The sequence below is a fragment of the Perognathus longimembris genome, chromosome 1, assembly GCF_023159225.1.
Source record: "Perognathus longimembris pacificus isolate PPM17 chromosome 1, ASM2315922v1, whole genome shotgun sequence".
Classification (NCBI taxonomy): Eukaryota; Metazoa; Chordata; class Mammalia; order Rodentia; family Heteromyidae; genus Perognathus; species Perognathus longimembris.
The window spans coordinates 57,663,200-57,690,175 of record NC_063161.1 but is presented as its reverse complement, the minus strand read 5'-3'; the positions used below and the strand labels follow the sequence as shown (position 1 = coordinate 57,690,175).

At 44.2% G+C, this 26,976-nt stretch overlaps 1 protein-coding gene across 2 annotated transcripts in view; it reads left to right on the top strand.

The window, feature by feature from the left end:
* The window catches only part of Ano6 (anoctamin 6), a 158,474-nt gene that overhangs the window by 54,598 nt on the left and 76,900 nt on the right, over window positions 1-26,976 (top strand). For both annotated transcript variants that reach the window (XM_048365969.1, XM_048365975.1), the window contains one exon: window positions 7,004-7,083. In XM_048365969.1, coding sequence (XP_048221926.1) covers window positions 7,004-7,083 — 80 coding nt within the window. The remainder of the gene's footprint in view (window positions 1-7,003; window positions 7,084-26,976) is intronic.

Genomic DNA, 26,976 nt, shown 5'->3' with positions numbered 1-26,976 from the left:
AGTAAACTAATATATCTATCTCCAAAACAATTTTTCTAAAAGTGCACAAAGTACACACATAGAGCAATGAAGAGTCTCTTCAACAGTGTTCTGTTAACTGGATTTCCACACACAAAGAATGAGGCAATATCTGTACCTCAAATCGTACAGAAAACACTTAAGAGTTGATCAATTAACTATAAAGGCTAAAATCATGACACCCTTAAGAGAGAACGTGAACACAATCATTGTGACCTCTAATTTGGCAGTAGGTTCCTAGACATTAACAGCAAAAGCATGAACAACAGAAGAATTAAATACAAGTTGGCTTTCATCATTATCCAAAATGTTATTATTGAGTGACAGTGTAGAAGTAGGAATAGTATTGAGACATCATGGGTCTGTATCTGAGAACTGATTTCTGTTACTAGGGGCTGGACTCAGGGCCTTGCCCTGTCACTTGGACTTCTTTTGCTCAATACTGATGCTCAACCAATTGAGTCACGACTCTGCTTCCATTCTTTTGGTAGTGAATTTGAATAAGAGTCTCATGGACTTTTCCTTCCTGGGCTGGCTTCAAACCTCTATCCTTACTTAGATCTCAGCCTCCTGCCTCTTTGGATTTCAAGTGTGTTACCGGCACCCAGCTAAGTTTTGAGATATTTGGTACCTTGTTGAGCACCAATTTTTCTTTCCAAGTTTACCTTGACCGTCTCTGCTTTTAAGATAATTCATTTAGTTAATTGACCAAAACTAAATTTAAGCTTAGACAAGGGTAACATTAATTCAGCAGATAGATTTGAATAGGAACTTTGGCCTAAGCAATGTTGATTTTACTTCCCTCAAATGTAACTTTTAAATTTTTGTTGGTTGTGGGGGAACTCAGGACCTGGGCTCTGTTCTTGAGCTCTGTTCCTGAGTTCTTTTGCTCCAAGCTAGAGCTCTACCCCTTTGAGCCACAGCTCAAAGATGAGTTTCACGGACTATCCTCTACCGACTGGCTTTGTACAGACATCCTCAGATCTCAGCCTCCTGTGTAGCTAGGATGACAGGCTTGTGCCACCTGCTTCAAATGTGACTTTGTGTTTCTCACTTTGAGCTTGGAGAATCTTTACAGCCTAACTTGTTACTGTCATGCAATTCATTGAACCCCTCTCTCTCACACACACCCCAAAGTGCTCCAGTTATTTTTGGAATGTGAACTGTAAATCTGAACTGTGGTCTCCATGGAGTTCTTTATTTTCCACATCTGGAGGAATGGAAGAGTGTTCCCTCTCCCTGCCTAGCCTCTCTCTTCTCAACAGAGGTAATTCTGGAATTATTTGTCCCACTTCAGCTACTTTTTCTGGGAAAGGACAGAGGGAGGAGGGGAAGAAAAAAAAGGTCATTCATGAAAATCTAAATTTTGTTGGAATAAGGACATTTTTGGCTCTTGGCTGGGTTCCAGTAGTAGGCAGTTGTAGGCTTGGAGGACTCAGCAATTTAGGATAAATGTTGATTTGCCTTGTACTATGGGAAATAAATAATGCCTTCCCCAAAGGCTCTGCACCTCTATCTAGCTTTCCTTGTAAATAATGGGTTATCATCAACTTACCTATCCCAAACAGGGGGCCATTCTTGATGTTTTCATTACCCTCATTCTCCAGCCGTCACCAAACTTCATCCTTTTTCTGTTGAATGTCATTCTAAGTATTTTCTGTCTGGAGTGCTCACTGAATCCTTCAATTTTTATTTCTTATATGGGAGACAAAGTTGCTGGTCCCTCAGAGGCAGGGTCTTACTGCGTGGTACGTGTCTAATAGAAGTTAATCAAGCCAGTGCTGGTAGCTCACACCTGTAATGCAAGATAACTCATGAGGCTGAGATCTGGAGGATTTTAGTTTGAAGCCTGGGCAGAAAAGTCTGTGAACCTCTATCTCCAAAATAACCAGCAAAATGAGCTCCAGAAACAAACCCCAAAATGAAAACTTACTAAAGATTGAAGCAAAATGAACAATCAGTACTTACATAGTTGTAAACAACTTTCAAATCATGTTTGTATGTACATATGTCTATTGATTGTTCACAATGACCTGTGATGTAGATATTATGGCCTGAGTTTTATTGATGCAGAAATAAGAGACAGGATTATGAGATGTGCTCAACACAAGACTGGGCTATGTTTTGGTCTTCTGATTCAAGTTCAATACCCTATGTAGTAGAACACAGGCATCTTTATCTCTTGCTAGAAACCTTTCCTTCTTTGTATTTTATGATCCACTATTAGTAGTAATACTAGTATTTTTGTGCTGATCCTGGGGCTTGAACCTCATGCCTTTGCTCTGTCCCTGAGCTTTTGTGTTAAATGCTAGCACTCTGCTACTTGAGCCACAGCTCCACTTCTGGCTTTTTGATGGTTAGTTGGAGATAAGAGTATCATGAAGCTGGGAACTGGTGGTTCACACCTGTATCCTAGCTACTCAGGAGATCTGAGAATCTGAGAATCACAGTTCAAAGTCAGCCTAGGCAGCAAAGTCCCTATCTCCAATTAACTACCAGAAAACCAGAAATGATGCTGTGGCTCAAGTGGTATTGAGCTGAAGACCTCAGGGACAGTGCCCAGGCCTAGAATTCAAGCCCTAGGACCAAAACCAAAACAAAAAAAACCCACGTTTCACGGACTTTATTGCCCAGGCTGTCTTCTGAATCATAATCCTCAGATCATAGCACCCTTAGTATCTAGGATTACAGGAATGAGCCACTGTTGCCCGGCTCTGTAGAGCATTTTGATTAGGTCTTTCATTTATAATTGCTGTGTCAGTAAATTTTATTCATGTTTTCATTGTTCTTTCAGATGTGTCATATCTCTGACTATATATTGAGGCAGTTATTTGTAGATACTATTTTTATTTCTATTTATAATGCTATTTCAATTCCTAATCAACTTTAATATTGGGGTGCCTATTGGATTATTCATAACTATTTGCAGACAAAATTCACAGATTCAAAAGACAACCAGTTTTGGAGCCAGGTTCGGGTTCCCACTGCATAACTTTTGGAGATTGCCTTGAGGTGCCTAACAACCCCAAAATAGTATTCTTCAGAAATAAGATTAAAGCTGGGTGCCAGGGGCTCATGATATAATAAGGCTAATTAGGATCAAATTTTTCAAAAGTGCCAGGCGCAGGTGAATATGCTCAGTACATTTCTATTCCAGTTCTGCACACTGCTGAGTTTGGGTGTGTGTGAATGTTCTTTGCAGAGTGCTTTATTTTTCTATGACATGGTTTTGAATGGTCATGTTATCTTTATCTTTGTACAACCTTCTGGCATTACCAGGGTAATGTTATCACTAGCATCAGATAAACCGGTAAGCAAACCCAAGATTATGTAATTGAGCAGCAGAAAAATTACTGAGTCAGATCTTGAACCCATTCAATGCCCTAAGTTTATAACCAGTGCCCTTTGTACTGTCCCATGGTGTGTATGCGTTCATGTATATATGTACACATGTGTATGCATGCATGTACGTGTGTATATTTACATAGATGCACACACATGCATGCACATATATTTATGGTGCTGGGAGTTGAATCTGAATGTTAGGCAATGCTCTCCCTCTGTGGTTCACCTCCAGTTCTCATCCTCTTCTAATCTTAACTGTTCTTACTCATATGTTTACTGTGTTTCTGATGATTTCAATGGCTGCCAATCACCATAATAAATTAATCATCAGAGCCCAGCCCGTCTATCTGCCATGTGGTGCTCTCATGTTAGGTAAATATTTCTGCCTGATTCTGCTTACCTTCACTTTCGGGCTCTGCTTTATCAGGCACTTTGGTTTTTGACCCATGAGTTTGCTGCTGTTTTATGTTTTCTGATAGGTGATAGATTATCTAAGTTATAAAATTGGAGATAATGGATCTTTTTATGGGCCAGTTTGTGTTCCAGTCGCAAGGTTGCAGCATGGTATAGGTCATCTCTTGGTTTCATGACTGAGATAGTAAATTTTCGTTGCTCCATTTTTAATTGGAGGATTGGATGACCGAATCGCATGTTCTGGTTCATTCAGGTTCTCTTTGTATCAACCTGTGACAATGACCAGGCCTCTTGATATTTTTATTGAGCCTCTGATTTCAGAATGTGAAATAAGTGAGTCATAGCTAGTACTGCCTTTCTTGATGCTTTAATGTTTCAGTCTTACTATTCTACGATTTAAAAAATGCATTCTCTCAGCCAAGCATGATGGTTCCCAGTTTTCAGGGATGGAAACAGAATTATAAGTTTCAGGAATGCCTGGGCTATACAGAGAGATCCTGGCTCAAAAAATCCAAAATGAATGATTGAATGAAAAAAAATAAATGTATACCATCTCTCCCCCTCTCGTTGGTACTGGGGATCCAGTCCAGTGCCTTATACATGTTAGACAAAGCACTTGTTTTCTTTTCTTAGTGCTGGTGCTGGAGCTTGAAATCAGGACCTGGACACTGTCCCCGACCTTTTTTGCTCTACTATTTAAACTACAGCTCCACTTCCGGCATTTTGGTGGTTGATAGGTGATGAGAGTCTCACAGACCTTTTTAACTTGACTGGTTTTGAACCTTGGTCCTTATATCTCTGCCTCCTGAGTAGCTATGATTACAGACATGAGTGTATGGCCCTTGGCTCCCTTGATTTTATTTATTTATTTATTTGTTTGTTTGTTTGTTTGTTTATTTGTTTATTTATTTGCCAGTCCTGGGGCTTGGACTCAGGGCCTGAGCACTGTCCCTGGCTTCTTTTTTTGCTCAAGGCTAGCACTCTGCCACTTGAGCCACAGCGCCACTTCTGGCTGTTTTCTGTATATGTGGTGCTGGGGAATTGAACCCAGGGCCTCATGTATATGAGGCAAGCACTCTTTGCCACTAGGCCATATCCCCAGCCCCCTCCCTCTCTTGATCCTTTGATGGTCAAGATCAAAGCTCTGTCTGTGCACGTGCACACACACATACACACACACGTGTGCGTGCGCGTGCACCATTCCTGGTGCTTGGAGTTGGGCACTGTACCTGAATTTATTTTGCTCAAGACTAGTGATCTACTACTCGTGCCACAGCTCCACTTGTAGATTTTTGGTGGTTATTCTCCAGGACTTTACTGCCTGGGGCTGGCTTTGAACCAAAATCACCAGATGTCAGCCTCCCCAGTAGCTAGGATTACAGGTGTGAGCCCCAGAGCCTAGCTTCAAAGGTCTTTTAAAAATTTTGTTGTATTAGTTTGCCATTTTCTAGCTAGCCTTGCGGTGCCGAACATGTGACATAGAGTTCTAAATGTTTTATGTGCTAAGCGCTGAAATTAAATGAATTAATGACAATACAGTTCAAAATAGTACTCATACTTTTCTAACACAGGAAATAGAAACAGTACTGAAAATATACTTGAAAGGCACGCACACACAAAAGAAAATGTATTTGAAAAGATACAAGAAAAGCTGATTTTTTTCTATCAACAAAGTTAACATTTACCTTTTCAGAATTGTCTCCAATTCTTTGATTTTAACCCAAAGACTTCAAAATGTCACCTTAATTTTGACTATTTCATTTTTGCTAGTACATCTTTTTGTTTGTTTGTTTTTTGGTTGGTCATAGGGCTTGAATTCAGGGCCTGGGCACTGTCCCTGAGCTCTTTTGTTCAGGGCTAGCACTTTACCACTTGAGCCACAGTGCCACTTCTGGATTTCTAGTAGTTAACGGGAGATAAGAGTCTCACAGACTTTCTGCTCTGGCTGGCTTTGAACCACGATCCTCAGCTCTCAGCCTTTTGAGCAGCTACGATCACAGGCCTGATCCACTTGGGCTTGGTATGAATTTTTACCCCAGTTATGTTAGAGTCCAGAAATGAGAATTCCACAATTCCTGGTGCCCTGACATAGGAGCATAATTACCATATTAGCGTCATAATCTTTTGCCATCTCAGTATGCTTTTAGGTGGAGAGAGGGCTTTGTTCTACCTGAATGATTGTTTCCATGAAGCCTTTTCTGTTCTGATTCACTGAAAGTTAGCTTTTGGCTCTGCATTGACATTAACCAGGAAATCTGTCCATTTCCATGACCAGAAGAATAACTAGAATTATAAATACTTCCATTTTTTTCTCTCACAAGTCCTTTCAGGCAGCATCTATGCCTTTAACTAGAGCATTTGGGTAATCAGTGCATCTTGAGTCTTCCCTCTCTTCAGGCAAAATGCATTCTTCCATGTCTTTGGGAAGGGTAAGGAAAGAAGATGAGCTCTCACAGCTTTGTCCCTCTGCTGACCTCAGATAAGGGGCACCTAACTTGGATATAAAATCACAGAGGAATCTCGATGTCAGAGTGAAGTCACCCTTTCAGCTTTACAGTACTCATGTCAAAATACATGCAAGCGTTACATTTTATTGGCTTGCTGATTTTGACATAAAATAATGTATCATAAGTACCATGATGGGATTTCCTCACCTCCTCCTCCCACCTTTGCCCTCCCCTCTTCTTTTTTTTCCCCTTTCACTTTTCCTCTTTGTTATTCTTCCCTTTTCTCTCTTTTTTTTTCCTGATTCTCTCTTTTTTCCCTTTTCTCCTTTCCTTTCCTTTTCCCCTTTCCTTCTATGCCAGTATTAGGGCTTGAACTCAGGATCTCACAGGATTACTTGGCTTTTTCACTCAAGGCTGACCATTCTGCCAGTTGAGTCATACCTTTACTTCCAGCTTTTTGGTGGTTAATTGGAGATGAGTCTTCCAAACTTTGTTGACCATGGATCTTTGAATCTTAATCCTCAGATCTCCATCTCCTGAGTAGTTAGGATTGTAGGTGTGAGCCACTAGAGTGCAAGGCCTGATATGTTTACCAGTACAGCATTGTGCCATGGATGAAACAGTTGCTGAAGGTTTGAGGTGTCCTTGCTAAGCTGAAAGCGTGAAACATAGACCGCAAGTATGCCGCTCATATATATGGTTGCTTCAGTGGGTTGTTTTAAATAGAGCTATGCTTTAAGCTTCCTACTTTATTCATTTATTTCTCCATTTCTCTTTAGTGTTGGAAAACTTTGAACAGACAATCATCCCCAATTGTGGATCACTGGAGAACCAGCAGGATTTCCGAACCCCAGAGTTTGTGAGTACTGCTGCTTCGTCTTGAGTTTGTATTGCTTAGCTAGAAGTTGCTCAAAAGGGAGAAGAGAAGATTCCTTCAATGAATTCCTTTGTTCACTGGCTCCAGCTGTGGCAGGCTGTGTCTCTCTGAGTACCATGGCATTGTGAGGGATACATGCGGCTCCATCTCACTGCTCCCAGACTTGCAAATGGAAACTTACTCCAGAGTAACATGGAAAGGTGTTTTCAAAACTCCTGCTTCATGCTGGGTGCTGGTGGTTCGCCTGTGATCCTAGCTACTCAGAAAGTTGAGATCTGAGGATCTGGGTTTGAGGCCAGCCTAGGTTCTTATCTCTAGTTAACCTCCAAAAAGCTGGAAGTGGAACTGTAGCTTGAAGGTAGAGAACTAGCCTTGTGTAAAAGAAAAGCTCAGGGACCACGCCCATGCCCTTTGTTCAAGCCCCAGTACTGGCTCAAAAACACAAAACCCTCCAGCTTCATTCACGGATTCTGTTGCTTCTAATTTCTGCTCTTAGTGACTCTGGGCCTCGTTCTTTATTGAGCACATATACTACATTGACCAGTGCTGGTCATTTATAGTGGACTGGTGTGATTCTTATATCCTTCTGGAACCTTCAGTAATGCAGAATTGTTAAATGAAAGGGTTCTGTGGTTTGTTCTAAGAGAACTAATATGCTCCCACTCAATTAGGTTCATTAAAGATTGCCATGGTTTCTACCCTTAAGGAATTAAAAATCTTATTAGATGCTACTGTGATTTTATTAATGCCTTGTTTAAGGAAAATGAAGCACACAGGATGCCTTGCGAAATGGCCTTCACTAAATAGATTTTTTAATATGAAGCTCATTTGGAGAGAGGAGATGGGAAGGAGAGAGTGGTCCTCTGACTCGGCCCTGATTATTACTCCAGATGTGCTGGGAGAAAGCATGCCAGACTTACCTGCATTCACTGAGCTTCGTCCCTCTGTAAATGGCTGGTCTGCCATTTGCTTTAGCAATGCAAAGATCTTTTCTTGGTTTGTTTTCCAAGTACAATAGACATTCGTCCCTCCAGTAATCAGCAGAGCAGGACTGCATTATTGATAGTCTTTTTCTATTCACACTTTATGGATTTCCCACTCCATTCAACCAAGAGTAAGGAAAACCAGCCAGGGCTCCAGACTGAAAAAAATGATTGCATATGAAACCATCCACAGTGCCATTTTTATTCCAAGTCTGGGGCTTTCCTGTGGTGCAGCTGCAGATCACCTACTGGGAAAATGACTTGGGTATAATAGAAAGACATAGTATTCAGTGACTTCTCCATTATATGCAATGAGATTTTCAGTGATAGAAAATTGTGAGCGCTTACCAGTATGCCCATGTCTTAAAAAGCAGAGCAGTTTTGTACTTTTTGCAGCTAGATTCCAAAAGCAGAATTCACACATGTTTTAAATTTGAGTAGGATACTGATACAAACACATGGAGCCACTCCTTAAATAGATATATGATTTTTTATTATCTTTTTTTTTTGCGGGGGGGGGCACGGTGAACTCAGTGTCTGGACACTGCCCCTGATCCTTTGTTCTCAAGACTAGCACTCTACCACTTGAGCCACAGCTCCACCTCTAGCTTATTCGTAGTTAATTGGAGAAAAGAGTCTCACAGTCTTTCCTGCCTGGGCTGGCTTCAGCAGCACCCAGCTAATTAATCTTTGAGTAGTTATACAAAGAGGTTTCAATTGAACATGTCAGTTTATGAGTACAGTGCATCTTGAGCAGTGTCACCTCTTCCCTCATTCTCCCCCCTGCCCTTTAAGAACTTTTTGGTGCCAATACTAGGGCTTGAATTCAGGGCCTCTTGCTTAGATTATTTTACTCAAGGCTAATGCTCTACACTTGAGCCACAGCTCCCCTTCTGGCTTTTTGGAGTTGGCAGTTGGAGATAAGGACAGAGAATATGGCTTAGTGGTAGAGTACTTGCCTTGCATGCATAGAAGCCTTGGTTCAATTCCTCAGTACTACATAAAAAGCCGGAGGTGGTGCTGTGGCTCAAGTGGTAGAGTGTTAGCTTTGAGCAAAAAGAAGCCAGGGATAGTGCTCAGGCCCTTAGTCCCAAGCCTCAGAACTGGCCAAAAAAAAAAGTCTTACAGACTTTCCTGCCTAGGCTGGCTTCCAACCATAATCCTTGGATTGTACTTTTCTAAGTAGCTAGGATTACAGGCATGAGCCACTAGCTCCTGGCTAGTATTAACTTCTCGGAATCTACATTTTAATTACCAGTTAGTAGTCTATACTAGGAACTGAACGGTTGTGGGAAGAGCATAGAGTTGCTGAAAATATTCACTCTCTGGAGAGATTTCTTTTAACCTTAACTCTAAGGTCATTTAAGCCAGACGGACATTTTTTTTTCCCCCAGTCCTGGGTCTTGGACTCAGGACCTGAGCTTTTTTTTTTTTTTTTTTTTTTTTTCCTGAAGCCTAGCATTCTACCTCTTGAGCCACAGTGCCAATTCTGGCTTTATTTATTTATTTACTTGTTTCTGTTTATATGGTACTGAGGAATCAGACCCAGAACTTCATGCATGCAAGGCAAGCACTCTACCGCTAAGTCTTATTCCCAGCCTCAGAAGGACATTCTTAAGATAAATCCTCTCTTTAAAAAATGATCATAATGTCTGGCACTGATGGCTCATGCCTGGAATCCTAACTACTCAGGAGGCTGAGATCTAAGCATGGTAGTTCAAAGCCAGGCTGGAAAGGAATGTACATGAGACCCATCTCCTCTTAACTACTAAAATAAGCTGGAAGTGGAGCTATGACTCAAATGGTAGAGTGCTAGCCTTGAGCACAGAAGCTCAGGGGCAGCATACAGGCCCTAAGTTCAAGCCCCAGGACTGGCACATAAAATTTTTCTTTTTCCCATTGACGTGCCTCAAGATTCAAGACTACAGTGGTGGATTTGAAAGCTGTTCATGTTGATCGATCTGAGTGGTTGGTAAGAGTTCTCTGCCCCTCTGTACTCTCCCTCTAATCGTGGGTTAGACTGTGTGCAGAAAAAGAGTCTGTGATTATCTGGTGCTTTATAGATTGATCACATGTCCGATGCTCATTACCTGTTGCTTATTTATTTATTCATTGGTAGAGAACATAAACAGCAGCCTCTATTTTCTCCTTGGTATCCCAAGCCAGTGTGCTTCCAGCCTCATAGTAATAAACACATGGCAAACCCGACTGCTGTCTCCATGGTAAACAAACTGGAGGTGTGGAGGAGGAGCCTTGAGCATGGGGCACCCCAGAGAGTGCTGCTGCCTTGCGTTTCACAGTGGCCTTCTTGGCAGGCCGAAGGCTGCAGCCTTAGTGAAAACCAAGACAGTCAGGTGGGATCAGGCGTATGCCAACACCAAGTTGGGTAAGTTGATCCAAACTAGAATTTTTTGAAACAGAAACGGGATGATAAAAGGAACCTGGGATTGATGAAAACCCAAAAGCAGGAGCAGAATTGAAAAGAGAAAGGACACTGGGAAGAATGAAAAGAGCTGGAGGGAAAAAAAGATCAGTATTGTATTTTTTTTTTCTTCTCTCTAGCATTTTGGAAGGTCCAACTCTAGTTTGCTGAGTTGAACTGAAATAAAGCAAAACAGAGACCTTGTTTACACAGGCCTTATTCTCCAATAAATAGTTCAGATTTTAGAAAGATTAAGAGCCTGGTGTATAAAACACAGAGGGTATAAATAACAGAGGCTATTTATATAGTTTGGCGAACAAGAGAGAATAAAATGTTTTATGGTGACTAGTTTGTTTCCTTAGCATTTGTTTCTCTTGCACTTAGACTAAAGCCTGGGAAAGTGGGGCTCGCTTCTGGTATGAGAAGTCAGCTGCAGTTTTCTCAGCCCAGGCAGACCAAGCATTGCTCTGGTGTGGAGTCTGTTTAGGTCTTGTCATTCCCACCATGTGGTTGTAGGACAATCTTCCTGTGTTTAGGACTGCACCCCTACTGCTCTTCTGTCTTCTTGGCTGTCATTAGTGGACTGTCTGTCACCTGCACACTTGGGTTGCGTGCCCTTTCTGCTTTGTGGATGGAGGCAAGTGAGTAGGGTCAGTCTGTGCTAGGATGCAGAAGGGGTGAGCAGAAATGTGGACAGAAGGCCCCTGTGTTCTTGCTGTACCAGAGCTTGTGGAGATACCAGAAACTATGACTTAGCCCTGCTCTGAGGTCAGGTGGGTATCGGGGAGGGAGTCAGCAGGAGGATGTGGCAGCACCCATAGAAACCTGGTGAGCTTGCTAGGGTGACTCGGATATATATTTTTTAAAGCATGATAAAAAATATGATTAACATTTGTGTGTGGTGTGTGTGTGTGTGTGCATGTGCCGGTCCTGGGGCTCAAGCTCAGGACCTAGGCACTGTCCCAGAGCTGTTTTGCTCAAGGCTAGCACTCTACTACTTGAGCCACAGCTCCACTTGCAGCTTTTTCTATGTGTATTTGTGATTAATTGGAGATAAGAGTTTCCTGAACTTCACTGCCCAGCCTGGCTTTGAACTGCAATCAGATTTCAGCCTCTTGAGTAGCTAGGATGTCAGGCGTGAGCCACAGGCACCTGGCTCTGCAGCATTCTTGCATGGGGAAACCCAGCGCTGCACACACACACACACACCCCACTCCCATTCTCACATGGTTAAGAGCTAAAGGTCCAGGCCATCTGGCTCTGCTCACTGCAGGTGCCCTGGAGGAGACCCAAGGGGAACTGAATAAGCATTGGGATTAAGGATCCAGTATGGGGAAAGGTATAGTTAGGCTATTTGTAGAAATCCTGACTATAAAGGCACTGATCCCAGGAGAGAGAGAGAGAGAGAGAGAGAGAGAGAGAGAGAGAGAGAGAGAGAGAGAGAGAGAGAGAAACACACATACAGACACACACACACACACAGATGTTGAGGACTAGAGACCTGGGACTCTACTATTAACAGGTCAAAAGATGAGGAAAAGATTGGAGACATGTGAAGGACAGTGAAGGGTCTCCTGGGAACCTACTGAAGAAGCAGAAATGGAACAAGCAAATGCTGTGGATGAGGATGAAGAGATGACCATCAAAACAAGAGATATCTCACTTGACTAGTGCTATCTAGAACCTCAATAAGAAGGATCCAAAACAGAATGGGATAAGAATTGGGTACATGAAGTTTAGATACACCCTTTGCTTTCTGTTCCTTTCCTTTGTTTATTCCCTTTCTTCCCTCCCCTCCCCTCCCCTCCCCTCCCCTCCCCTCCCCTCCCCTCCCCTCCCCTCCCCTCCCCTCTGTTCTCTCCCCATCCCCTTTCTTTCCTTTGCTTTCTCTCTGAACAGGCTTACAGAGGGGCTGAATATGGTGGCTCACTCGTTGTTCTAGCACTTGGGAAGCTGAGGTAGGAGGATTGGAAAGTTCAAGACTAGCCTGGGTGACATACATAGCAAGACCTGGCCTCAGGAAACAAAATAAGAAAAAGAAATAGCATATTATTTGGAAGATCTCAGGTCAGAGTTTAAAATGGCAGAGGATTTTGTTTGTAAGAGGGGAGGACAGTCCAGCAGGGACAGCAGCGTTTGGAGTGGTGTCCTAGGGCGGGGAGGTGAGGCCACTGCTGCTGCAGGCCTTCCCTCACACCTAGGAGGAGGAGGAGGGTAGCCGGAGTTTTGGAGCAAGAATAGGAATTCATTGAAAGGAGCATTTCTTTTTGATTGCTGATCATTGATTAGTAATACAAGCAAGGCATTAGAAAGGAGAGATTTGCAGAGAGGACGAGTCCTCCGCCTCCTTTGAGAGAGAGCGTGAATGACCTGGGAGTGGGGTGGGTGGACCGTGATCACCTGACCACAGTGGCAGCCCTTTAGTGATACTGATCCTGTCCTACTGAAGCCAAGCTTGAGTAGGCTAGGAGTTTGATTTCACCAACTTGGGTTTTCTCTTGATTACTTCAGCAAAGCAAGACAAAGGTGAGGGAGGGGGTCAGTGGAGGTTTGCAAGGCAGAGGCCAGTGGGTATGAGGAAGGGGAGGCCACGCGGTTGTGGATGCAGATGGTAGTGGAGGTTGGCACTTTTAAAGTTGGAATCTTGGAGATATGCAGTCCCAGTAAACCGGGATTGTGGAGGGAAAATGCTTACAATGGTGGGAGGATGTCTGTGTCATGGTAGCTTTCTGTCCCTGTAACAGAAACCTGAGATAAGCTTGTGCCTGTAATCTTAGCTACTCTGGAGGCTGAGATCTGAGGATTAAGGTCCGAAGTCAGCCTGGGCAGGAAAGCCAGTGAGACTCTTTATTTCCAGTTTGTGACCAAGCAAGCAGGAAGTGGAGCTATGGTTCAAGTGGTAGAGTGCTAGCCTTGAGGATAAAGTTAAGGGACCACACCCATGCCCTGAGCTTAAGCCCTAGTACCAACATACACAGACAAAACCCAGAAATCTGTGATAGTCAACTTGAAAAGGGAAATTTTGGCTCCTAGTGTTAGAGCTTCTTCATGAGTCATCCCTGTGGCTTTCCCCTCATGACAAGAAGTTTGGGGGGAGAGAGGTAGGAGTGGGCCAGGGCCCTGTAACTCTCCAGGGACACATTTCTAATGACCTGAAGACTTACCACCAGACCCCACCACAGAAGGGTGCCAGCCTCCCTCAGGAGTGCCCCCTTGTGGACTAAGCACAGGGACCTCTGGTTGGCACTCCCCCAGAAGAGGAGGTACAGTGACTGGTAAAGATGGAGTCTGGGCTGTGAGCATTAGAGTGAGGGTGGAGGCAGAATAGAGAGGCAAGGACAGGATATCAGAAGGGTCAGGCATGGATATGGCACTCCCCAAGAATTAATGTCAGGAGTGATATATTAGCCTGGCATCTGTATGGAATGTGGGGTGGTGACTCTTAGATGGGTAGGTGGATGCAGACTCTGGAGGAGGTGCAGGAAGCATGCCCGGAAGCACATGTAGCCAGTGATTAACTGCAATGTTGTATTAGAGATCCAGCTAGAACAGTTGCTCCACCTCAGCCCTCTGGCATCTTGAGCTGCATTATTCTTTTTATATTTTTCCTTTTTTTTCTGTGGGTCATGGGGCTTGAACTCCGGGCCTGGGCTTTTTCGCTCAAGGCTAGCACTCTACCACTTTGAGTCATAGCTCCATGCACTTCCTTGCCTGCACTGTCTTTGAATTGTGATCCTCAGATCTCAGCTTCCGGAGTAGCTAAGATTACAAGCATGAGCCATCAGCGCCTGGCTTGGATTAGCCTTACGTTGGGGTTGATGCTATCCTATGCATTGTGGGATGTTTGTTAACATTCCTGGTTTCTGTCAACTGGACAGAAATGGCCAGTGGGACCTCTGTCTTCTTGATGACAGAGACTTCCAGACACTGGATGCAAAGCTTGCCTTCTCTGAGAACCACTGGGTTCAGTGGTTCCTGAGAAGACATGGGGCCACTCATGTCCTTAGGTGGAGCTCTTTTTGGGGGGCAGTGTTGGGGACACTAACCCAGATTCTAGTAGATCATGAAATAAACAGGAAAACAAGAAGAAAGTAAATACTGACTCCCCCTTGAAGGAGTTGAGGAAGAGGAAGTAGAGTGAGAAGGCACAGCAGGGGGAGACTGGCTGCTGGGTGGTCTCTTTGCACTAGGTGGAAGCACTTAGACAAGTAAAAGGGGCTGTGTGTCCGGAGGAAAGCACAGCTCTGGTGTGGTGCTGTGCCAGGGTTTGCTCGGTTCACACTAGTGAAGGCTCCGATTGTGTAATTGTGTCTCTGAGGATACCTGTGGCTTATGGGTTTCAACCTAGATGTTAAGGATTCACCGCTGCTGAGAGAGAGGCGAGTACAGGGCAGGACTTGGTGCTTTGGTTCAGTCATGGAGAATGGGATGGCAGGAAAATGCCAAAGCAAGCCCTGGAGTTTCTAGGCAGGGGTGAGGGTGAGGGCTTCGGTGGGGTTGATGATCCTGTACTGCTAGGCAGCTTTACCCAGCATGGTTCAGACACGGAGGAAACCGGATGTGTCCAGAGCTGGGATTAACTGGGTAGACACAGTGCACAGTGGAGTGTGGGCTGAGGTGTTACTAGAAGGAGGAACTTTAATGTAACTATGTGTGTGCCAGTCCTGGGGCTTGAACTCAGGGCCTGGGCACTGCCCTTGAGCTCTTTTGCTCAAGCTTCTGGCTCTACCATTTAAGCTTCACAGCTCCACTTTTTGGTGCTTAACTAGAGATATGAGGCTTCACAGACTTCTCTGCTTGGGCTAGCCTTCAACTGTGATCCTCAGATCTCAGCCTCATGAATAGCTAGGATCACAAGCATGAGTCATAGTGCCTTGCCCCTAATGCTTTCCTTCCTTCCTTCCTTCCTTCCTTCCTTCCTTCCTTCCTTCCTTCCTTCCTTCCTTCCTTCCTTCCTTCCTTCCTTTCCTTCTTTTTTTTTTTTTTTTGCCAGTCTTAGGGCTTGAACTCAAGGCCTGGATGCTGTCCTTCAACCTCTTAGTGTTCAAGGCTAGTGCTCTACCACTTGAGCCACAGTGCCACTTCTGGCTTTTTTGAGTAGTTTATTGGAGATAAAAAGTCTCTCAGACTTGGGCTGGGAATATGGCCTAGTGGTAGAGTGCTTGTCTAGCATGCATGAAGCCCTGGGTTCGATTCCTCAGCATCACTTCTGGAAAAGCCAGAAGTGGTGCTGTGGCTCAAGTGGTACAGTGCTAGCCTTGAGCAAAAAGAAGCCAGGGACAGTGCTCAGGCCCTGAGTTCAAGCCCCAGGACTGGCAAAAAAAAAAAAGTCTCATGGACTTTTCTGCTGGGCTGGCTTTGAACTGCAGTTTCTCAGATCTCAGCCTCCTGAGTAGCTAGGAGTACAGGCAGAGCCACAGATGCCCAGCCTAATGTAACTTTTAAGGAGGGAAGGAAGATCAGCATGATGGCTCACACCTGTTATTGTAGCTACTTGGGGGGCAGAGACTGGAATCATCTGGGAATCTCATAGATAGTTCATGGCTAGTGTATTGTCCCAAGCTGTGTGGGAGCACAGTGACTAGGCACAGTGGTGTATGCCTGTCATCCTCAGAGACAGAGGGACACACAAATAGCATTGCAGCCTATGTGAGCCAAGGCATAAAAGGAGACTTTACTGGAAAGTAGCTAGTGCAAAAAGGGACTGGAGGCATGGCTCAAATGGTAGTGTGCATTCCTTAAAGTGTGAGGTCCTAAGTTCAGATGTCCAAACCACCTAAAAAAAGGTGGAGGGAGGGGGGAGGGGAAAGAAGGAAGAAAAGGATAGGCGGAGTTATTAGTAAAAGACCCAGGGGCCTCTCAGATCTTGGTAACATGGTGAGGAAATGGAGTTGAAGAGGCAGGTTATGGAGAAGGTTTTGAGGGCTCACAGGTCCCTAATGGGGCCATGAAGAGCAAGCAGAAGCCATACACAAGGGGCTCAAGTCATGCTTGTTGTGGTCACAGCCATGTCACTTGTGAGGTGTGATCTTGATGTCGTTCCGTTGTGGAGCCAGACCACCTGCCTCTTGGAGCCGGAAATGTGGGCCAGTAGCGAGGTGTTCAGCCCTCAGGAGCCCCATTTGAGAAGGAGGAGGTGTCAGGCACTGGGAATTCTGGCTACATGCTATTCACATGGACCTAGGAATTTTCTCCTAGGAACCCTGGAAGTGGCATGTGGAGAGAAGTTGATCTTCTGTCCTTTCCTGATGGCATGAAAGCTGTGTGGGAAGAGCGGCTGGTGACACATAGCCTAGAGACGTTTAGTTTGTAGATGTTGTCCCAGTTTTGTTTCAAAGTGGGGTTCAAGAATCTATTTTAAAGCTGGGCTCCAGGGCCTCTTTCCTGTAATCCTAGCTACTCGGGAGGCTGAGATCTGAGGATGGAGGTTTGAAACCTGGGCAGGAAACAGCATGAGACTATTATTTTTTATGTTTTTGTTTTGTTATTGTGAAGGCAATGTACAGAGGGGTTACAGTTACGTAAGTCAGGTAATGAGAGTACATTTCTTTTTGAACAGTGTCACTTCTTCCCTCCCAGTTTTTCCCTCCCTTCCCCACCCACAGTTGCATAGTTCATTTTCAGCATAGTGGCCAGTGTGTACCGTTGCTGCATTTGCTCATCCTTTGTTCCTTGATTTCTTTGCTCCCCTTACCCTCCTGAAGACAAATGAACAAACAAGACCAAAAACAAACAAACAAACAAAAAACAGCAACAAAGAAATAAACCTCTTTTTTTCTATTTGCTGGAGTTCGTTTCAATAAGTACTATTTTATATGATCAGAGGCACATAGGCATCAGGCCTTTGTGCTCCTCTCCTAAGAGTATCCTCCTTTGGTTTCACTACCTGTGGGTGCCTAGAGTCCTGTATCATTTATCATGTCCTCATGTATGTAAGGTCTAGCTTCCACATATGAGAGAAAATATGTCATTTGTCTCTCTGAGCTATGAGACTCTTTATTTCCAATTAACCACCAAAAAGCCAGAAATGGCACTGTGGTTCAAGTGGTACATTGCTAGCCTTGAGGAAAAACAAAGCTGAGGGACAGTGCCCAGGCCCTGAGTTCAAGCCCCAGTGGTGGCATACATGCATGCGTATGTGCACACACATGCACACACATCTTTTTTGTGTTCCCTTCCCCTTTTCTTTGTTTTGGTGACTTCTGATGTGACTGAATTGGGGCTGAGACTATTGAAACAAATATTTCTATTTATTTTGTGGTCAGCCTGACAGCTTAGTATCCAGACACTCAGTAATCCCATAGTCTGGCTAAGATTCCCAGGAGCATCGGAGTTGGAAAGTGAGGGAGCAAGGCCAGCCCTCCCCGAGGGCACTCAGTCGAGTGCTCACTTGGATGTAGACTCCTTTTCCTTTGTGTACACAGGTTTATAAGATGGCTTTGACTCAACTTAAAAGAGAAAAGACCCCCCCCCCCAGTGGTTCCCCAAAGAAAACAAATATAAATTTGGCAGAGGGCTCTGGGAAGAGGAAATTGAGGTCAAAGTTAATGCTTGTTTGCTGTGGTTGAAACTCACATGACATTTCAATGTGGAACACTTTCTGTGCCTTTTTAAGAAGGGGATGGAGGTGCAATGACTTTGATACCTCATTCAGGGTGGCTGACTTCAGAGACCCTGTGATTGGCGAGGGTTGCAAGAATCAGGAAAAGCGGCAGGCATTTCTGAATGGTAGGCAGGGGGGTCATTTGGACATTTCTTTCTCTGCCATTTCTTTGGAATGCAGAGTGCCTTGTCATTTCCCAAGAAACAGTCATGAAAGGTGATCAGGCTTTACACCCTGTGGGACTGAGACCCTCCAGAGCCAGTGTAACTCAGAGGGCCAGCGAACTGCCACCGGGAACTAATAATAATCTCTGGAACATTGCAGCCTTTCGCTTTTCCATCGTTAATTGCGGAATATTGAGAGTGGAACGAGAGCCTGTGGTGGGCTGAGGCAGGTGGGAAAGTGCTTAGTGTGAGGAGAGTAACTGCTGCTGGGTGCTAGGCTCCATAGTGATGCAGTAATCTCCCCACAGCGTAGATTCCCACTTACCTTTGTCTGTTGTGCTTAAGAAGGAAAATGTTTAGGATGACTGATGCTCTGGCCAGTAGCCACAGGAACATGCGCCACTGCTCACACATGTGCTTAGAAAGGAGCTAGGTATGGAAGTACATACCTGTCATCCCAGGACTTTGGAACCAGAGATGGGAAGGTCATGAGTTCAAGGCAAGAGTACATAGAAAAACTGTCTTTAAAACAGAAAAGTTTTAGAAAGGAATGTGATTGTTCCAAAGGGGTTTATATCGTCACCTAGCTTCAGGAAAATTGTGAATATTGAAAAAGTTTGTAGATTAGTTTGGTAAAGTTAGTAATTTTGAGGTGATGATAAGGGGCTGGGGACAGTCTTCAGCGAGAAGACTAGAGTGACAAATGGCCCAGTCTACAGAGCAGCTGGGGTAAGGTGGGTGTTAGGTGTAGATTAGATTATATTGAAGCTGGCAACTTCATCTCTAAGAATGCTACAGAATAGAACTGGTAAGCAGATGTTTTTTTGAGTATTAGATTATTAGAAAGGTTACTAGGAACCACAAAAGAAGTCAAACCACATTACTTTTATTTTTGGTAGTGGTGGTATTTGAACTCAGGGAGTCGAGCTTGTTAGGCAGGCACCCTATTACTTGAGCTATGCCGCCACACCTTTTTGCTCTGCTTTTTTTGTTGTTGGTCATGGGGCTTGAAATCTGGGTGCTGTCACTGAGCTCTTCAGTTCAACACTAGCACTCTACCACTTGAGTCACAGCGCCACTTCTGGTTTTCTGGTGGTTAATTGGAGATAAGCGTCTCTTGGACTTTCCTGCCTGGGCTGGCTTTGAACTGAGATCCTCAGATCTCAGCCTCCTGAGTAGCTAGGATTGCAGGTGTGAGCCGCTGGTGCCCAGCTGCTCTGCTTTTTTTTTTTTGGCCAGTCCTGGGGCTTGGACTCAGGGCCTGAGCACTGTCCCTGGTTTCTTTTTGCTCAAGGCTAGCACTCTGCCACTTGAGTCACAGTGCCACTTCTGGCCGTTTTCTGTATATGTGGTGCTGGGGAATTGAACCCAGGGCCTCATGTATAGGAGGCAAGCACTCTTGCCACTAGGCCATATCCCCAGCCCTGCTCTGCTTATTTTTGAGGTATGGTCTTATATTTTTGCCTGGGCTAACCTAGATCACAAACCCTGTTAATACCTTCTGCATAGCTGGGATGATGCATCCAGGCACATGCCTGCTCTGTGTTTCCAGTCAGTGGTTAACATCGGAACTTGCAGACTTTTTGCCTGGGCTGGCCTTGACCCACTATCCTCCCATTCTCTCCTTCCTGAGTAACTAGGGTTACAGGGGTAAACCATCAATGCATGGCTTTCTTTCTCTGTCTTTGCTTTTCTCTTTTCCTCCTTTATCTCTTCCCTCTTTTCTCCCTCCCTCCTTCATTTCCTTTCTCCCTTCTTCCCTCTCTCCCCCTCCCCTTCTCTCAATTCTCCTTCCTTCTTTGTTTCCCTTTCTCTCTTTTAATGGAGGAATATTGGATAGGCAGAATAGGAGAAAGGCACAGGCTTCTTTTGTATCTTGATTTTAGCAAGGTGTGTAGAAAAAAGTGCCTTTAAATAGAAAATGAAGAGATGTGGTCCTAGAGGATATGCCTATGTAATGGGTAATTGATCTCAGGAACTGTGGGATAATGGATAGAAATCAATTTTTGGAGGAGACAAAATCAATAGGTACTAAAGTAAACTACCACCCTTAACTCAGCTGGTTAAATGAGGAGCACAAGAACAGAAGCTAATGACTGATTACAGGGATGGATAGGTGATAGGTGTTTGACTAATTACGCCTGGTATGAGTTGAACAGGTAGTAGCAATGTCAAGACGTTAATATCTAGGTCTAACCACATTACTGTATGTTGGGGTTTTTTTGCCCCTCCCGGCTCGGACTCTTCCTTCTTTCTTTCCACCCTCCTTCGTCCTCTCCCCTAACCCTTGGCCTGCAGGTAAGTTAGAGTGAGACGTGGGGGTCGCTCCGACCTGACGAGCACGTGATCTGCTGTAGATGTGAGATCGCCTGCAACGAACACATGTAACGGGGCCAGCTTCTTAGAGCGAACTGACTTTATTGAGAGAAGGACAAGGGGAGATGATTTCGAGGGAGGGGTTTGGCCAGGATGTTGATAGGCTGAAAGGTATCACCTGACCCCCAAGGGCTAAGGTCACTCGAGCTTGCCGAGCTGGCTAGAAGGTTGGGGGCTGTTTGCCCAACCGGTTCCTCTGGATTCCAATCCAGAGGGGGTAGAAGGGCCGCATTCCCCAGGGCTGGGGGAGGTGCATCAAGCCCCTTCCATCAAGGCGAGAAAGATGGACCCCAACAACTGTATGTCTGTAGAACAAAAACAACCCCAGGTCATTTCTGCTAAGTGTTAGTGAAGTCACCTCCTATTCTAGGGGTGTGTGTGTGTGTGTGTGTGTGTGTGTGAACACCAGTACTAGTGATTTAATTCAGGACCTTGAGCTCAGAGCTGTCACTCTGACTTGGGCCAGGGTTCCACTTGCAGCTTTTTGTTAGATAGCTAGAGGAAAGAGTCTTTTCAGAGTTGTCTGTCTTGACTTTGAACACAGCCCTCACTCAGATCTCAGCCTCCTGTGTAGCTGGGATTACAGGTGTGAGCCCCCCGATGTCTGGCTTGAGTGTTTCTTTAGCAGAAGGGCATGTGAAGAGAGAGGGACCAGTGTTACTGAGGATGGAAGAGCCCCACACTCAGGCCAAGCACAGATAAGACTGGAGCTAATTATCCAGCAGTACTATCTGATAGTTGGAGATGCAGATACAGTGTTAAGAACCAGAATAGAAGGTAAGTGGAGAAGACAGGTTGCATTCTGGTAGGAAAGCCTATGTTCTCATGATTAAAATACCTAACATTAGCCAGGCACCTCTGGTTCACTCCTGGTGAAGCCCCGGTTCAGGTTCACCTGAAATCCTACCTACTCAGCAAGCTGAGATCTGAGAATGGTGGTTCAAAGCCAGCTGGTCAGGAAAGTCGGTGGAACTTTTGTCTCCAGTTAACTACCAAAAAGCCAGAAGTGGAGGTATGGCTCAAGTGGTAGAGTGAAAAAGAGACAGCATTCAGACCCTGAGTTCAAGCCCCAGCACCAGCACACACACACAAAATCCTGATGTCCTGCATGAGTTCAGATATACCAGATGGAATAAAAAACAATCAAATTAGAAAATAGTGGAGACAAGAGCCAGGACATATCAGGGAAATAGAGTGCATGTGTTTTTTTTAATTAAGCAGGAGTTGATAATTGATGGGAAGTTGGAAATGATAGGAAAACCTGAAAGTTTTTCTTTCTATGCATATGCCATCCCTGTAAGTTATATGTGGCTCATTGATGCATCTAACTTAATTCCCTTTTATGTTTCTCTCTCATTCAACTTACTAACAGCAGCAGCACATCGTAATTGATTTAAGATCTTCCCCTCCATATAACTGTGTTTAGTTGACCTGGTTTTCTTCCCTGACTTTCAGAAATTCATGCTGGTAAAATGTCTTGTGAATTCCCGCCTTACTGAGGATCGTGTTTGAAATTCAGGAGAGCGATCCGTTATCTGGGGAATGTCAAAATTAATTTGACAAACACATGGGAGAGGAAAGCAGGAAGCTCTGGGAAGGGTGGGCAAAGTTGTGATATCTGTGTTTACCATGGAACTGGGCTGATTCTAAGTCATCCGGAAGCTTATTACAATAATGGCCGGGAAAGCCCACAGAAGCGAAAAGAATTGTGTTCAAGTTGAGATTCTGTTGGCAAATAACTTCACTCTACCATGACCTAAAAAACAGCAGGCATGCGAAAAGCCATCATAAAAATTTAAAGAGAAAGCATAGGATTTTGTAGAAATGCACACACAATATGAATTCACAGGGTTCCTGGAAAATTGAAAAGGGGAGATGGAAAGGGTTTCTACTGTGGCATTCCTCTCCACCCCATAGTTTGAATTTTTAATTAATTTAGAAGGCAAAAAGGCTCTGGAACAATGACTTGAAGTCATTTAATTTCCAAAGTCCCCTCATAAACTGTAGTTTGGCTTATATCATCAAATAATAATAAAAGAATCTCTTTAATCCTTATGCATGCTTTATGTCTGTCTCTGGCAAGAAACTATAAATATGCTTTTACCTGGAAAACCCAATGATGCCTTTGAAAGGAAAATGCTTTTTCAGCTCCTTCTCCCAAGTCACCTTTTGAAAAATGTAGGTTAATGCGACCTGACAGGCTGTCATAACTACCAGGGAGCATCTTCATTAATTATAATGGGCCAGCCAATAAGACGAATCTTTACAATGCTAATAAGGACCATTCTTGTGGCTGCTAGAGCAAAATTTGATTGCTTCATCCCAAATCCCCTAAAACAAAAGCAGCTCATGAAAAATGTGAAGAACCGTTTAGCAATGCTCACAGATGGGTTTATGTCTTCCGGTATTGGGCTTGTGTGTGTGTGAGGATGTGTATACACACGCATGCATGCATACACATGAGTGTGCGTGCACGTGTATGTGTATGTGTTCTGGTACTAGGGCTTGATCTCAGGACCTCCGTTAGTTTTCTTTTTTCTTCTCAAGGGTAGTTTTCTAACTCTTGAGCCACAGCTCCACTTTTGGCTTTTTGGTGGTTCATTGGAGATAGGAGTCTCACAGACTTTCCTTCCCAGGCTGGCTTTGAACCGCGATCCTCCTATCTTAGCTTTCTGAGTAGTTAGGATGACAGGTGTGAGCCACCTAGGCCTAGCTAATCTTGTTTTAAAGTTTCTTTTGCTTAAAGTAAACATGGGATCTTGTGAAATAGGAAGTTTGAAGAGTCAAGTGCAGAAAGGTACTTTTGAGACTTTAAGAAAAAAATGTTTTTTACTTATTTTTAGCTTTTCTTTTGTAGTTGTTCTGAAAGCCTCCTTAGGATGCTGAGCAGGAGCTGAAGTGAGGAGTTAGCGCCTCTGTGTTCCTGTGTGGCTCTGCTCCAGAGCCCCCGTGGGCAGGTTGCTTTTCCTTTCAGGACCTCTATGTCTTCATATATAAAAAGTAGAAACCCAACGGTACATTTCCAGAGTGGCTGTCATGTCATTCAGGGACTGCATGTGATGGAGAAACCTTGTGGCTGTCTTAAAAGCATAGTCATAAAATAATCATGCATTGAAGAGTCTTGGCTAACATTTCTGGAAGCCCATAGTGTCTTAAGCAGATTGCAGGCAGAGACTTGCCAACACTGAAATAGCAACAGCCCCCCTATTGCTCAACCCAACCAGACCCTTCTTGTTCCCTTTCACATGAACTCAGTTCATTGCAATTAGAAATTGGTTCGTGTGTGTGTGTGTGTGTTTGTGTGTGTTTAAAGAAACACCAGCAAAAGCCTTTGTGCCTGTGTCTATGAGAAAGCAGAGTTAAAGAAACCAAAGTACCAATCAAATGAATTGAGAATTAATATTATCCAGCAGTGTTACAAAATATCACCAGCACCATCAATCAATAAATCTATTAGCACTTGTACTAACTCTTGTTAATAGAATTTCCAATGAATTAGGGATAAGAGATTTACATTATGCAATGTTTGGATTAAACCAAGTATCAGCTTCATCGGAGTTTTAGTCAAAATTTCATCCATCATTTAGTACTTATTAATCAGCGTGGTTAGTAGAGGCATAGAAAACATTAACTGCTTGTATTTCAGTATTTACTGAGAGTGCTCTTAAAATTTAAAGGTACCAGCTCCATTCTGCTGCGTTAATCATACTCTTGGTTAAAACTTATTTTTGTGTGGAGTTTGTAAGAGTGACTATAAACTACATCTACACGTGAGAATCATTGTCTTAGCCAGCTGCTGGTGGCTTATGCCTGTAATCTTAGCTACTCAGGGGGATGAGATCTGAGGATTGCAGTTCGAAGGCATCCTGGGCAGAAAAATCCATGAGATTCTCATCTCCAGTTAACCAGAGATATGGACCAAATGATAAAAGGACCAGTCTTAGCAAAAAACCAAGGGACGTTGCCAGGCTCTGAGTTCAAACAACAGTTCTGATATGAAACAAAACAATGGTCTTAGAAAATCCCCAGGCTTTTGTTTTGGCAGGAGGTAATAATGCAAGTCAGCCTTGAACGAGATGTTTTAGCAGGTGCTGCAGCTTATAAAGTCTGTATCACACTCCAGGGCTTTGCCAGACCTTTCAGCTGATGGGATGAGGGCCACCCAGACCAGAGAAGTCCTAAGACACGAGCTGTTAGCAATATCAAACATACCTACCAAATGACCTTTCTGTCAGCACCTAGAGTCAATGTTGGCACAAATGGATGCTGCAGTGTAGACAGGTTCATACACAAGCCTGTCTCAGTGGATATATCACAGGCCGGAAGCCAAGTGGCTTTCCATGAATGAGCAAATAAATAAATTTGAAGATTGAGTATCAAGCTGTCCCAGTGGGATAGGAGGAGAGGAAGTTCGAAAGCTATGGCTGGAGGTAGAAATGCTAGACTAAAGAATCTTGACTGTTGAGCTGAAGGGACGTGACTATGAGTCTTTCATTGTCATGCCATGGAACCTGCCCTGGTGACCGCGGGCCTGCTCCTGTGCTGTCAGGGACAGTCACTGCCCATGGGGGCTGTACAGGCACTTGAAACAGGATAATAAGACTGAGGAACTGAATTATGATTCTATATTGTATTTTTCTTATTATTTTAGGTTGTGGCACAAAGGGGGCTTCAACAAGTCATATTATGAGCACAATGCATCTTGAGATCTTGAGCAATGTCAACCCTCCATCATTCTCGCCCATTGTGTGTGTGTGTGTGTGTGTGTGTGTGTGTGTGTGCATGTACTTGCATGTGCCAGACTTTGATCTTGAACTTAGGCCCTGCACACTCTTGGCTTTTTCTATCTCTTCTTGTAACTTGGTCCCTACAGGCTCTATGTTCTTTATTTTTGGATGGGGGGTACACATAGGGCACCCCCAGAATTTCCCTATCAGATAACCAATGACACATGCATTTCTTTTGTTTTTGTGTTTTCTTGTGCTGGTCCTGGCTCTTGAACTCAGGGCCTGGGTCCTGTCCCTGAACTTTCCTGCTTAAAGTTAGTACTCTGCCACTTGAGCCATATCTCTACCACTGGCTTTTTGATGGTTCATTGGAGATAAGTCTTATCGACTTTCATTCCTGAACTGGCCTTAAACTGGGATCCTCAGATCTTAGTCTCCTGAGTAGCTAGGATTACAGACCTGAGCCATCAGAGCCCAAATCACATACTTCATGTATTATATAATGTACATTGGATATAATTACTGGCTTTGACTGCCCTGAGGAACTGAATTTTAAATGTCATGTTATCACATCTAAACTGACCAGGTACAGTGGTTAATGGCCATTCTGTTGGAGCTAGAGAGAGACCCATCAGGTTGGAAGCACCTAGGATAAATTGGAAGGAGACCAGAAAGCAAGCAGTGTGGTTACCACATTGCAGTAGTATGACCAATGTTAGGGTGGCCATGAACAAGGCAAGGAGAAGGGAGAGATTGGGGGCGGGGCGGGGGGAGATGAGAGGGGAGGGAGAAGTAACTCTAAGATAACATTACGGTTTGACCTTTCTGTTTCCCTCTTCCACCTAGGCCCATCCTATTGGTGAGATTTTTTGCGGCTCTGCCCTCCTTGTCCTTTGTCATGCTTCAGCCATAGTCTCTGTTCACCCTTCCTAGGTTTATGCTGGTGTGACTTTGAATCTTTCTGCCCCAGACTCTGAGAACAGTTGATTCTGTGTCTTTTTTTTTTTCTTTGTCAGTCCTGGGGCTTGAACTCAGGGCCTGAGCACTGTCCCTGGCTTCTTTCTGCTCAAGGCTAGCACTCTGCCACTTGAGCCATGGTGCCACTTCTGGTTTTTTTTCTATATATGGGGTGCTGAGGAATCAAACCCAGGGCTTCATTCAAGGTGAGCACTTTACCACTAGGCCATATTCCCAGCCCCAATTCTGTCTCATTCTCATTTTTTCTTTGTTTTCCACATAATGCAACTGTCATCCTCTTGGCTGCTCAAGCCAGAAGTCTGAGATGCCTTCATACCCTGCTTCTGTCATTCCCTTTTGATTAGTCACCATGACCTCCTAATTTTTGTTGTTGTTGTTGTTGGCCTTGGGGCTTGAACTCTGGGCCTGGGCAGTGTCCCTGAGCTCTTCAACTCAAGGCTAGTGCTCTTAACACTTGAGCCACAGCACCACTTCTGATTTCAGGTGGTTAATTGGAGGTAAGAGTCTCATGGTCTTTCCTGTTTGGGCTGGTTTTGAACCACAATTCTCAGAGCTCAGTCTCCTGAGTAACTAGGATTATAGGCATGAGTCACCAGCGCCTGTCTAAGACCTCCTAATTCTT